This window comes from Mirounga leonina, unplaced genomic scaffold, assembly GCF_011800145.1.
Source record: "Mirounga leonina isolate KUSES-001 unplaced genomic scaffold, KU_Mleo_1.0 Mir_201, whole genome shotgun sequence".
In the NCBI taxonomy this organism is placed as follows: domain Eukaryota; kingdom Metazoa; phylum Chordata; class Mammalia; order Carnivora; family Phocidae; genus Mirounga; species Mirounga leonina.
Window position 1 is genome coordinate 31,452,215 of NW_023270504.1, and position 14,008 is coordinate 31,466,222.

Below are 14,008 nucleotides of genomic sequence, written 5' to 3' on the forward strand. Positions count from 1 at the left end.
AAAAGGAACATGGGCATACTCAAAATTGCCAGTTACTTTTATAAGCAAGCTGTTTCTCATAAGGACAGCTCTCCATAGCAAGCTTCAGGATAAAGGAGCAGCAATGATTAATTTCACTAAGGTTAATGATTTTCCCAAGCAACACTCAGAAAACCAGCTGGTAAAGGAGAAAACTCCTCATTGGAGATGCTAGGGCTTTGAAAGGAGTTCTCAGCTAATTACAAACAAGGCAAAAAGGAAAGCCCTCAGGAGCTTGTTGCTCCTCTGGCCATCCTTGTATATCTGGAGAACAAAATCCTTGGCCAGATGTGCCTCTCTAAGGTGGACAAGATGCAGCTCTCAGTGGGAGGGGTTGCAAGGCTAGTAAGAGGAACCCACATGGGAAACAAGAGGACAAAACTAAACATGAGACACCCAGGAGCATGAGCCTTATTACCGTGGTCTTCGGCCGCCGCTGGAGATCCACCATGTCAAGCACAGGAAAGGCCATCCGCAACTCATCCACAGTAACCACATTCTCGAAGCCCAGTCTACAGCAAGGTCAGGGAAGCAAAGTTGGACAGTTCTGGGGGAAGATGCCTTTAAGGTGAGGGGAACCAACACAGTCCCAACCAAACTAGTGCACCCAATCCCCGGACAGGAGTGAAGCAGTGAGAGCCCAGACACAGCCCGGAAGGCCGACACCAATCCTGAACGTGCTGGCAAAGGAGCCATGACAACACAGGCATAGTAGGGATGCACCCTGCCACAGTGACGCAGCAGCAGGGTGCCAGGTCCCACGCTGGGCACTACCAGGGCACAAAGGCACGCAAGAATGTCTGGCCTCAAGGAGCTCGCCACATGCCCAGGGCCCATCTAAACCAGCAATCTGTGAACAGTGCTGGTTTTGAGGAGTTGAAAAGAGGAGATTTGTCACTGGGCTGGTAGCTGGGCAGAGTCCAGGGAAGTCAGACTTGAGTTAACTCTTGAAGATGAGCCAGATTCAGACAGGATGGGGAGGCCATGAAGAGCAGAAAGCCAGTGCCAACCTTATCTCTCCAAGACCTGCCTCCATTTTTGTCCTCAATTCCCACTTAACAATCTTAACTGGACATGGTTTCAAATTACTTTCAAAATTAATCTCCTGAAAATGCTGCTTTTGTCAGATCACCCAATAGCAACAGAACCTGCAAAGATTCCCCGTGCCCTCATAAGTAAGCTCACTGGCCTCCTGCCCTCCCTTCCGAGGTGCCACTCCTCCTGTTCTCTTATTCCCCACCCTATCCCAATCCAAACTCCTGCTTCAGGGATCCTCACCTTCCCTTCTCTCTCCAGCCTCCTTAGCTCCTTCCCTGCACAGAAAACCTTAACCATAACCATCTCTGAGCCACACCACTCCATGACGCCACCAGTCACAGCCGCTCCCAGAGTGTTCCCTCCCCAATACCTGGGACTCTCAGAACCTATACTGTGCTTCTAAGTTTTCAGTCATATGCCATGTTTGTTTTTTTTTTAAATGCAGATCCCTGCTGGGCTTGATGTCTAGGCTTGGGAATCCGCTTTTTTCTTAGAGAGAGAGTGGAGGGGGTTGCAGAGGGACAGGGGAGAGAGAAACTCTTAAGCAGACTTTGTACCCAGCATGGAGCCCAATGCGAGGCTCAATCTCATGACCCTGAGATCCCGACCTGAGCCGAAATCAAGAGTCGGACCTTTATCGACTGCGCCATTCAGGCACCCCAATCATATGCCATCTTAAATACTCCTTTATCCTTTGTGGGTGTGTTACTCCTCCCTCTCATATGAACCCTTTGATGAAGACAGAGTCCCACGTGCTGTTCTTGGTCCCCATCGCCCCTAAAGAATGTGCAGCATGGGGCTGGTTCCCAGGAAGTGCTCAACACAGGTCTGCCAAATGAGCAAATGAATGTGCTACTTGAGAACAAGCAACAACTCTTCTGCCTCTTGAGTGTGCACAGACCCACAGGTTCACTGTGGATACTTAATATTAGCTGAGAAGTTGATTGAGCACGCTGAGCAACAGTGCTAGAGCAGTGGTTCCAAACCTAATTAGAGAATCCCCTAGTCTTCTAACATACAGACTGCTGATTTTTCTCTCAGACCTAGTGAACCAAGAATCTGTAATTTAAGCTCCCCAGGAGGTTCTGATTCAGTGGGCTGACTTTTTGGAAACTCTGGCACCAGGACTGGCCATACCTGGGAGCCAGTCCCTCCCTCGAGAGAGCCCACTATGTATCCCTTAAGCCCTGGCACTGTGCAGCCAGCACACTTCATTATGGCCCTGTCCACACACCCCCAGCCATGGGAGAAAAACTCCAGCCCTGCCCCCTCCTCTTCAGCCAGAACAAGCAGCACCGAAAGGATACACTCGGGCATTTTCCACCAGGGGCCCCTGCCCAGACACCAGCATCCGCTTGTTATGATATTGTGAGAAAAGCTTCATGGGACTGTGAGAAAGAATGACTTGGTCCGGCTCCACCTGTAGGGACGTCAAAAGACAGAAGAAAACAGAGGAGACACAAAGTTGATGGAAAATAATGGGGAGACGGGTGGCTTCTTTCACTTAGGAAGGGAAAAACTGCCCAGAAAAAAAAGTGGGGAGCCCTTTCTGGCACCCAACACTTCTAGACACTACCCAAACAGGTGTGAGAAGAACCTGTCTAATTTGGCTCTTGTCACAAAAAACGAACAAGCAGGAAATGCCATCAGTTGTGGGTTCTGACCATTCACCAATCCTATTCTGCTCAGTTCTTCTATCTGGAGACCTCAGGGTTTATGGGCATGTTCTTTGTCAGTCACAGAAATATGCCTCTGACTTTCTGTTTTCAATTCTACTTAAAGACTTAGCTTTTGGCTGGGGGGTGGGAGGGGTGCGCCTGGGTGGCTCAGTCGTTAAGGGTCTGCCTTCAGCTCAGGTCATGATCCCAGGGTCCTGGGATCAAGCCCCACATCGGGCTCCCTGCTCGGCAGGAAGCCTGCTTCTCCCTCTCCCACTCCCCCTGCTTGTGTTCCCTCTCTCACTGTGTCTCTCTCTCAAATAAATAAAATCTTTAAAAAAAAAAAAAAAAAAGACTTAGCTTTTTAACATTTATAGTACTAATTCCAACGATGCAGCCAATACTCAAAATGTTTTTGGAACCCTCTTCGGAAACCATAGAAAGGAACCAGTTGTACACCTTTGTTCTGCATTCACCCCCAAGCAGTGTTACCCAGTCAATCAGCTACTTTATTTACTCTTCTGGTTCCAAAGGGCTCTTTCGAAGAACTCAATCCCCCTTAATAAAGAAGGACGTGTCAACGCTGATATACCACATGGAACTGCAAGTGGGTGAAGAGGGACTGCTTTTCAGGGACAATGCTCATTCAGATATGTACCTCTTATTTATGAGAAACAAAGGCTATTATCTCAGAGTCCCACCAGGTATATAGATATAGAGAAAAATGTGACCCTCACTTTCCAGGGACCGACGATCCAAAAGAGACAACCCTGATGCCCAGAAAAGAAATGGATACAAAGAGAGCAGATTGATACTGCCAAATCCATGGGCAGAATTTTTGTGCTTGAGGTGAAGTGATACATAAAAAATGCTCCTGCTGTAAGACTCTACTCATGAGGCTAGGCTTGAGCTTTGAGTTATTTTCTACTACTGACCCAGCAGGCCATGCCCTAAGGCTTATCAACACTGTACCCCAACCCAGGAAAGGCAGCTTAGTCAGAGTTGGAATGGGCGTTCCACTGGCAACCAGCTCTTTGGGCTCCCATTTCTCTGGTGCCTCCTTACCTTGAACCCCAGCAGGGCTGACAGCTCCTGAGCTTTGCTGTGTTGTAAGATGTTCCCAGCATTCGTGACAAAGACCACAGGCACCCGCAGCTGCCCATGAGCATTCACCAGCCTGCGGAACGCTTCCAGAGCAGCAGGGATCACTCTGTGACCCCGCACCAGCACTCCATCAATGTCCAACAGGAACCCAAAAGTGGGTGGGCTCTGCACAGAAGGAAGAGAATCCCCACAGCCTGATTCAAGAGGCAAAGGGGAAGAAGGAAAAGACCCTCACAACAAGGGGTGCCACATTATCCCCAGGTCACCCAGAGCTTTGAACAGAAAATGAGGACATGGGATTTCTGATAGGGCAAATCCATCTATAACAAAGAATTAGTCCCTCTTCATGTATTTTTAAGCATGTAACTATTTGGTTAAAACTATCTTCACATAATTAATATAAAAGAATTTTTTAAATGGGAAGTAGAGAAATTCAGAAACATCCCAGGACGTTAACATGACTGATGTTGTTTCTTCTTTTTCTATTCTTTTGTCACGTAGACAACTACACCTTACATGTTCACTTTCTCATCTTGTTGTTTGACATTCATATATTTTTATGTTACAACAGCCTTCATAATCTTTCACAGTTTTATTCCAACAACACACATGGAGTTTTAAGAAAAAAACTCATTTGCTACAGATAATATTAAAAAAATTTAAATTTCTTGCCTCCTTCCACCCAGTGCTATTTCCTCTCTTATAGATCTCCAGAAACTGTGTGGATAGATAGTAATAATTTTTATCTGTTAACTAACACACAAACAGTATTATATTATACTTTCTTTTCCATCTGACCTTTTTTAAGATAGTATCTCTTAGTTATCTTTCCATATCAATATACAGAGCTCTTTCTAAACATCATTTCTGACTACATATTTCTGAGTGAATATTCCACTAACATTATATTTCCCCTATTTTGGACACTTACATTTTCCTACATTTTTACTACTATAAATAATGCTATAAGGAACTTCTTCATGCTTACTGATTTTTCCCTTAAGCTAGATTCTTAAAAGCAGGAGTAACAAGACAAGAGAGTGCAAACATTTTAATAATATAACACCTTTTGACAAACTGTTTTCCAAAAACATGTACCAATTTACACGGCCACTGTTAACACACTTTATCCTTGCCCATACTGATTTTCACATGTATCAAAGAGTTTGTTAATTATCAAACATCTTGTTAATTTAAAGGTTTAAAAAAATGGTATCTCAGGGCGCCTGGGTGGCTCAGTCATTGGGTGTCTGCCTTCGGCTCAGGTCATGATCCCAGGGTCCTGGAATGGAGCCCCCACATCGGGCTCCCTGCTCAGCAGGAAGCCTGCTTCTCCCTCTCCCACTCCCCCGCTTGTGTTCCCTCTGTCGCTGTGTCTCTCTCTGTCAAATAAATAAATAAAATCTTTAAAAAGAAAAAAAGTGGTATCTCATTTCACTCTGCATTTCTTGGGACTTATAAAGTTGAAAACTGTCCTTTTTTTTTAAGTTTTGTGGTTTTTTTTAGTAACCTCTTCCCCCAACATGGGGCTCAAACTCATGACCCCAAGATCAAGAATTGCATGCTCCACTAAGCCTGCCAGGCACTCTAAACACTGTCTTTTTTTTAAAAAAGATTTTATTTATTTATTTGTCAGAGAGAGCACAAGCAGGGGGAGTGGCAGGCAGAGGCAGAGGGAGAAGCAGGCTCCCTGCAGAGCAGGGGGAGCCCGATGTGGGACTCGATCCCAGGACCCCAGGATCATGACCCAAGCCGAAGGCAGTCACTTGACCAACTGAGCCACCCAGGTGCCTTTTTTTTTTTTTTAAAGATTTTATTATTTGACAGAGAGACACACAGAAAGAGAGGGAACACAAGCAGGGGATTGGGAGAGGGAGAAGCAGGCTTCCCGCAGAACTGGGAGCCCAACATGGGGCTTGATCCCAGGACCCTGGGATCATGACCTGAGCCAAAGGCAGATGCTTAACAACTGAGCCACCCAGGCATCCCTAAACACTGTCCTTTTTTTAAAAAAAAAAAAAGATTTTATTTATTTATTTGAGAGAGAGCAAGCAAGTACATGAGCGGGGGGAGGGGCAAAGGGAGAGGGAGAAGCAGGACTCCCAGGGAGCCTGATACAGGGCTCAATCCCAGGACCCTGAGATCATGACCTGAGCTGAAAGCAGACACTTAACGGACTGAGCCACCCAGATGCCCCTAAACACCGTCCTTTTTATAAAACAAATTCATTCCAGGGGCACATGGCCGGTTCAGTCTTACCCAGTCAAGAGCAAGCAACTCTTGATCTTGGGGTGGTGAGTTCAAGCCCCATGTTGGGGGAAGAGATTACTTAATTAATAAAAATTTGAAAAAAAAAGTTTAGGGTACCTGGGTGGCTCAGTCAGATAAGCATCTGGCTTTTGGTTTCACTCCGCAGTCAGTGGGGAGTCTGCTAGAGATTCTCTCTGTCCCTCTCCCTCCTTTCCCTCCCCCTGCCCTCACCCCCCCTCTCTCAAATAAAAGAAATCTTTAGAAAAAAAAGTTTAAAAATAAATACAAATAAAAGGGCGCCTGGGTGGCTCAGTTGGTTGAGCGACTGCCTTCGGCTCAGGTCATGATCCTGGAGTCCCGGGATCGAGTCCCGCATCGGGCTCCCTGCTCAGCGGGGGGTCTGCTTCTCCCTCTGACCCTCCTCCCTCTCGTGCTCTCTGTCTCTCATTCTCTCTCTCTCAAATAAATAAATAAAATCTTTAAAAAAAAAAAATACAATTAAAAAATTCATTCCAATTCTTACTAACATGTAAGATTTTTTTCAAATTTCAAAACAATTCAACCTAACCTGTTTGTTATTTTCCTTTTGTTGGTGCCCAATAGGTCAAGCCATTGTTACTGCATACACCTACTCTCTTCATAGGGCTCTGTCTGTGAGGAGCAAGTGCTCCAGGCCCTGCATTTTTCAGCTGGGGTCAAAGAAAAAGCAACCAGTCTAAGAAACAATTAGACCCACAAAACTGCAGCATTTTCACAAGTGCAAATCAATTTCTGAGTACTTGAACTCTCAGTAAATAAACAGAATTAAACAAAAGTAGTTTCTTAGAAGAGAATTTTGAGCTAGGCAATGGAAGAGTTAAATACATGCCTTCATTTAACAAGTATCTATTGCGAGCCTGATGAGCACCAGACCAGACAAGCAGCCAGAAGTAGCCTCCATCTACACAGATCAATGGGGAAGACAAATAAGCAGCCACAGGACAGTCTGCACTGAGTGCTACAGTAGGAGATGAGGGGAAGTAAGGCACCCTAAGAGCTTTAATGAGGGGTACCTAACCTGTAGGAGGTGGCGAAGACTAGCCATCCTAGGTCTCATAGGCCAATTTAAGGAGTTTGAAACAGGAAAGTGACATCATATCAGACCTGCACTGTAGAAAAATCTTGGCTGCAAAGTCAAGATTGAGTGAACTGAAGAGTCAAGTTGAAGACCAGTTGGGACCAACTACAATCTAAGACAGAGATGATGGTGGCTTTAACTAAGTCTTACTAGGTAATGGCAACAAGAATGGTAAGAAGGGGGCAGGTTATACACAGAAGCAGAACAGCCAGGACCTGGTAACAACAGGATGCAGGGCCGAGGGAGGGAGGGGCCACAGGGACCCCCATACCTTTTTTTTTTTTTTTTGGCTTGGGACCCTGGGAGGGTGGATGCTGGTATTACTCACTGACCCAAGAAACTCTAGAGGGGCAGCAGCTGGGAGGTCAGAGAGGGCAGAAGATATATCCCACTTTGGACCTGTCAGACACACAAGTGGAGACATCAGCACTGAACAGAAGGTCCTAGAGATGAAAATTCAGAAGCTCTCTGCTCTTAGAGAATAGCTGAAACTTGGGAAGGAAGAGAAGAGCCTGAGAAGCACAAGCAGAGTAAGAGCAGAAGCAAGAACTGGAAGAACATCACCATTTAAGGAACGGCCACCTAAGAGTCACCAGCAAAAGAACGAGGAGCAACAGTCAGTATGAGGAGGAAAATCAAGAGGGTGTGGGGTCAAGGAAGCTGAGGGATAAGTTTCTGGAACAAGTAAATTAGGAATGGAGTGACTGTAGAGTAATGATCCCATCTCCCCTCCGCTGACAGGGCCCTCCCCCCCAGGGAGGCAGTCTTCCAGCTCCTTCATGCTAGCTTGTGCACAGGACCTTTCAGCTTTCGACAATGGCAGCTTTGGCGCCAAGTCAGAGGTGGGAAGGGGCCCTGGAAAAATAGAAGGGAAAGCAACTCAAATCAGCAAGACAGAAATTCTGACCACCAGCAAACACAACTGCCAGGGAGAAACTTGTCAAATCCCACATGCTGAAGGGAAATAACTAAACAGTGTCTCTACTCTTGGCTCCAAAGGCTGATCCTGTTGCACTGGATCTGAGTAGATGGGTAGACTGTACTGAGCTCTGAGCTGGACATATAACAAAAGTATGCTTACTTAATCCTTGTACCAACCCTCTGGGGGTGGGTGTCATTATCTCCAACTGACATTACCTGGCAAAAGGGGCCTGGTTTATACATAATGTGCAATATGGATTCACTGGATAATCTGACTGGATGAATAAGAAACCAAATTCAGAGAGAAGAACTAGTCAAAGGTGATCTGTTCACAAGTGCTCCATCCAGATGTCAGCCTTAAACTGAGCTGTGGCAAAGTCAGAGCTCATTCAGTGGCCCCCCAGGGCAGCAAGCACCTCAGAGTAAGGAAGGGATTCAAGAGGTACCAAGAGATCTATGTTGGAACATGCTGTTGCCGCACCTCCTGCCAGGCCCCAGCCATGTGAGTTTGTGTTCTTCTCAGTGTGCTCATTCACCAGATGGTCCTCAAGGTTCTCTGGAGCCCCTCCCTCTTCCTCAACAAACCCCACTAGAATGGGGGTCCTAACCAGGGGCCCATGGATAGATTTCAGAGTGGCTATAAAACCCCTTAAAACTCTATGTGCATTTTTCCTGGGGAAAGGATCTATGGCTCTTTTCTGATTTTATCATTTTATTCTTCTCAAAGAGAATAACTGCACAGGTCCAGAGGGAGGAGGGGTATGATTTTCCCACCCCTGGCACAGTGCTTAAACTCCCGTAGGTACTCAACAAAGGTTGACTGAATGTTGAAGGACCCATAGGATGAAAGCTCAGCCCTCAGGTAAGGGCGACCTTTCCCCTCAGGCACTTCCTGACCACCAAATCCCTTCCCAAGGGAAAACAGTTGGTGACTCTTAGAAAACAGGTCCCTCTGAAGGTAAGGATTATGTTGTTCTAGAGCATGGTCTGCCTTCTTTCTTGTACTACACGAACACACAGCACACTGTTCTGAAAGCTTACATGTAAAACTCATATACCCATAATTTTGAGACACTCAGGGACATTTTAAGGACAGGATTTTAAGTTATATTAAGGGATTACTAATGTTAGGTATGACAACAGCATTGTAGTTATGTTTAAAATGTCATTTTTCTTAGAGGTACATATAGAAGAATTTAGGGGTTAAGTGACAAGAAATCTGCCATTCATTTTAAAATCTTACAGCTGGGAAAAAAAGGGGGGGGAGAGAGACAAGCAAAGCAAGTGTGGCAAAATGTCAATAACTGGTGAATCTGGATTCATAATATTATTCTGTTTTTGGATTTTTGAAAACTTAGCATAGTTTTAAAAAATAAGATGTCTCATTTGTGCTGATGGCTACAAAATTTAACCATACAGTTTTAATGGTCTTAGTGGCCATGTCCTAAATAGTCACAAAATTTGCTCTCTTAGAAATAAGAATCCACAGGGGTACCTGGGTGGCTCAGTTGGTTAAGCGACTGCCTTCGGCTCAGGTCATGATCCTGGAGTCCCGGGATCGAGTCCCGCATCGGGCTCCCTGCTCAGCAGGGGGTCTGCTTCTCCCTCTGCCCTCTTCCCTCTCGTGCTGTCTCTCATTCTCTCTCAAATAAATAAATAAAATCTTTAAAAAAAAAAAGAAAAGAAAAGAAATAAGAATCCACAGCCCCTGCTACTTAAAACATGAAGGTTTTCAGGACAACTTAGCAATAACCTTAAGGCTCCCTCATCTTTAACTATATAAATGAGTAATCATATACCTCCAATCCTCAGGTGAATGCATATAGAGAAATCAGGCACCCAGCAACAAGAAAGTAAAGATGCAAGTCAACTGTAATAAATGTGCCACACTACCACCAAGATATTAGTAATACAGGAAACTGGGGGGAGAGGGCGTATATATAGGATTTCTCTATACTTTCTCTTCAATCTGTCTTTAACAATGCTCTAAAAAATAAAGTTTATTAATTTTTTTAAGTGAAGGTATCTAGACAAAGAGAAAGAGTCTTTTTCTCTTCATTTTTTTTTCATTTTTCTTTTCATTCTCTTCTGTATCTGTATTCTGATTTTTCTTCATCACTTGGATTTTTAAAAACCTCATCCTGGGTATTAAGCCAGATCTTCTAAGTAAAGTTCCTATCAATGGCAGTGATAAAATGTGTGATTTTTTTTTTTTAATTCATTTAAGACACAGAGATACAAAGAGAGAGAGAGAGAGAGGGAGAGAGCATGAGCAGGGAGAGAGGCAGAGGGAGAGGGAGAAGCAGGCTCCCCGCTGAGCAGGAAGCCCGATGCGGGGCTCGATCCCAGGACGCTGGGATCATGACCTGAGCCGAAGGCAGACGTTTAACCATCTGAGCCACCCACGTGCCCCAAAATGTGTGATTTTAAGATTAGTTTGAAGTGGGGGCGCCTGGGTGGCTCAGTTGGTTAAGTGACTGCCTTCGGCTCAAGTCATGATCCCAGGATCCTGGGATCGAGTCCCACATCGGGCTCCCGGCTCAGTGGGGAGCCTGCTTCTCCCTCTGACCCTCTCCCCTCTCATGCTGTCTCTCTCTCTCTCTCTCTCTCTCTCTCAAATAAATAAAATTAAAAATTAAAAAAAAAAAAGATTAGTTTGAAGTGAAAGGACTACTAAGATGTTCCTTTGTGTTTTTGCTTCTTAATTGTAATTAGTTTGGTAGGTTTTCAACAACAGCATTAGAACTATTGTCTACTTTACTGTCTACTCCATCCACTTCCACATTTAAGAGAACTTACTATGTGCTAGTCACTGTGCAAAGTAGCCTACATATATCACAAAAAGTACCCTACAGATATTCTCACAAAAACACTGCACAGTAAGTAATATCCTCAATACATAGATGGAGAAATTGAAGCTTAGAAAGCGAAGTAATTTGCCTTAAGTCAAACAGGACAGGTAGGATTCAGTTCTAAAGCTAGTACTCTGGAGATGAACCATAAGAGACGATGGACTCTGAAAAACAAACTAAGGGTTCTAGAGGGGAAGGGAGTGGGAGTATGCGTTAGCCTGGTGATGGGTATTAAAGAGGGGCCATTCTGTATGGAGCACTGGGTGTTATACGCAAATAATGAATCATGGAACACTACATCAAAAACTAATGATGTAATGTATGGTGATTAACATAACAATAATAAAAAATAAAAAGCTAGTACTCTGAAATGCTGTGCTATGCTACATCCCTTTCTTCCCTTTTCCTATTCTATCAGAAAGTCACTTGGTGGGGCGCCTGCGTGGCTCAGTCGGTTAAGCATCTGCCTTTGGCTCAGGTCATGATCCCAGGGCCCTGGAATCGAGTCCCGCATCGGGCACCTTTCTCGCCAGGGAGCCTACTTCTCCCTCTGCCTGCCGCTCCCCCCCGCTTGTGCTCTCTCACTCTCTCTCTCTCTGTGACAAATAAATAAATAAAATCTTAAAAAAAAAAGTCACTTGGAAATATCTCAGGACCTGCAAAAATGCTAAAGTCAATACAATAGTTATAAATGACAGCAAAGTCCTTTCCACAACATATTTTCATTCCATGCTTCCAGTGTGGCCACTTTTAGCTCTGTGACACTGGTCAAGTCACTTAACTTCTTTGACTCTTAGCTGCTCCATATCCAAAATGGTAACAAGTGATAACAAAGCTGTTAAGAGCTAGAACTCCAGCACCAGACTGCCCTGGATTCCAGGATTCTACCACTGACCAGCTGTATGCCCTTGGGAAAGCTGCTTAACCTCTCTGTGCTTCAGTTCCTCCATCTGTAAAATGGAATAACAGTACCTACTTCATAGAGTTGTTATGAAAAGTGTACAAATTAATAATTGTGACGTGTCGGGGCGCCTGGGTGGCTCAGTTGTTAAGCATCTGCCTTCGGCTCAGGTCATGATCCCAGGGTCTGGGATGGAGCCCCGCATCAGGCTCCCTGCTCCGCAGGAAGCCTGCTTCTCCCTCTCCCACTCCCCCTGCTTGTATTCCCTCTCTCGCTGTGTCTCTCTCTGTCAAATAAATAAAAGATTTTAAAAATAATAATAATAATAATTGTGAAGTGTCTGGCACAAAGTAAGTGCTTATGTGTTTTTAAAAATAAGTATTTAAAGTTATCAAAGGGTTACTGTGAAAGCACTATAAAAATGTACTATTATTACATACAGAAATTGATTTTAGAAAAAAAAAAGACAAATGGCCCAGAGGAAAGTGAGGGTAACAGATTTGCCCACCTGGTTTAGAGTGCTGGCACAGTCGTCCCCCCACTGTTTGACCTTACAAAGAAAGTACTTAAAAACTTGACTCCAAGCTTCAGCTTCCTTACTACAGGGTTAAATCTACCTCCAAAGTTGCTGAGAGAATTATCATCACTTAAGTACCTCGCACAAATTAGGGACCCTGCGCCAGTTCTCTTCCTCTCGCCCCCCAGATCTTCCACGTAACAGCTGCTCATTATGAGTAAGGCTCACAAGCGAATGGGACCAAAATAAAAAGCCCGCACAAAACCCACTTTCATCTCTTTTATTTATAGGTGCAGTCCATCGCGAATCTCCAAATTTCTTTCAAATGTAGCTGAAAATCAGGGGCGCCTGGGTGGCTCAGTCGTTAAGCGTCTGCCTTTGGCTCAGCTCACGATCCCAGGGTCCTGGGATCGAGCCCCACATCGGGCTCCCTGCTCAGCGGGAAGCCTGCTTCTCCCTCTCCCACTCCCCCTGCTTGTGTTCCCTCTCTCGCTGTGTCTCTATTTGTCAAATAAATAAATAAAATCTGAAAAAAAAATGTAGTTGAAAATCAAAACCGAAAGACTCTCATCCTGAAAAATCACAGAGGAAGTGCAGGAATCATACCCTGACCGGGAAAATAGGAACTCAGAAACTGCGGAGTAACTTTGGAGACGAAAAACAGCGAGCGGCGAAGAAATCCTGGTGCGCGTTTTGGGCTTGTTTTGTTCATTCTCTAGCTGAAGTAACTTTTCATCCAGGCCGAAGGCATGACAAACTCCCTGACTGAGGGGGAGGCAGGGCGTGCTAGGGACACTCGTGCTCAGGGCAAGAACGAAGCGCACTTGAGATCAGTAGCCTGTTCCAGGAGCAACCCGGCCCGCGGCCCCTCCCTCCCCACGGCTCCGGCCCCACCCCCAGCCCTGAGGACCTGCTCGGCAGGAACTCCGGCGTTCTCACCTGTGCGGCGTCCACAGAGTAGCCTCTCCCAGGGCAAGGCCCCGGGAGCCCCAACGACGCGCGCGCTGCCCGCCACCAGAGCCCCCGCGCCGCACGGACCGCCGCGAGGTAGTGGAGAACAGCCATTCAGCCGCCCGTCGCGCGCACGTGCAGACAGCACCAGCCCGTGGCCCCGCCCTCGCCGCACAGCCAGTCAGCAGCCGGGGAGCGCTCGGGCCGGGCGGCGCCCGAGGCATTTCGGAAGTTGTAGTCCCACATCCGTGTCCCGGAGCCCTGCCGAGCGCAGGGCATGTTAGGCCCGGGGTCTAACAGGGCTCTGAGTCGAGCAGGGCGCGGGGTCAAGCAGGGCGCTGGGGGAGGCTGGGGCCGGGGCCGGGAACCGGCCGGATGCAGAAGGTTCTTGCCCCGCGAGCCAGGGATGAGGGGTGGAGGGTGGGGCGGGTGAGGTTCCTGTTGGAGGGGAGAGAGGCAGGCAAGGTCCCGCCTCTTAGTAGACGGAGACTTGAGGTACGCAGGCCGGTGTGCACGGACTCTGTACCTGCGGACTTCCTGGGACATGCGTTTCTGATTGAAGTCGCAGCTCCCTCAACCCTCAGCGACTGTCAGGGAGAAGAAACTAATATTTATTTGCGGGGGGGGGGGGGCGGAGGAGCAAAGCTTTCTTTTGATGTTTTAGTGCCCTGAACCCCAGTC

At 46.3% G+C, this 14,008-nt stretch overlaps 1 protein-coding gene across 3 annotated transcripts in view; it reads right to left on the reverse strand.

Moving 5' to 3' along the window:
- HDHD5 (haloacid dehalogenase like hydrolase domain containing 5) overlaps positions 1–13,478 on the reverse strand; it is a 29,196-nt gene extending 15,718 nt beyond the window's left edge. For all 3 annotated transcript variants that reach the window (XR_004683393.1, XR_004683392.1, XM_035028547.1), the window contains exons 1-4: positions 13,316–13,478; positions 3,780–3,983; positions 2,364–2,476; positions 437–530 (exon numbers count right to left, since the gene is read on the reverse strand). Coding sequence is in view for 1 of the 3 variants with exons in the window: in XM_035028547.1 (XP_034884438.1) it covers positions 437–530; positions 2,364–2,476; positions 3,780–3,983; positions 13,316–13,441 (537 nt within the window). In the remaining 2 variants the exon portion in view is untranslated. The remainder of the gene's footprint in view (positions 1–436; positions 531–2,363; positions 2,477–3,779; positions 3,984–13,315) is intronic.
- Positions 13,479–14,008: the final 530 nt, after the last annotated feature.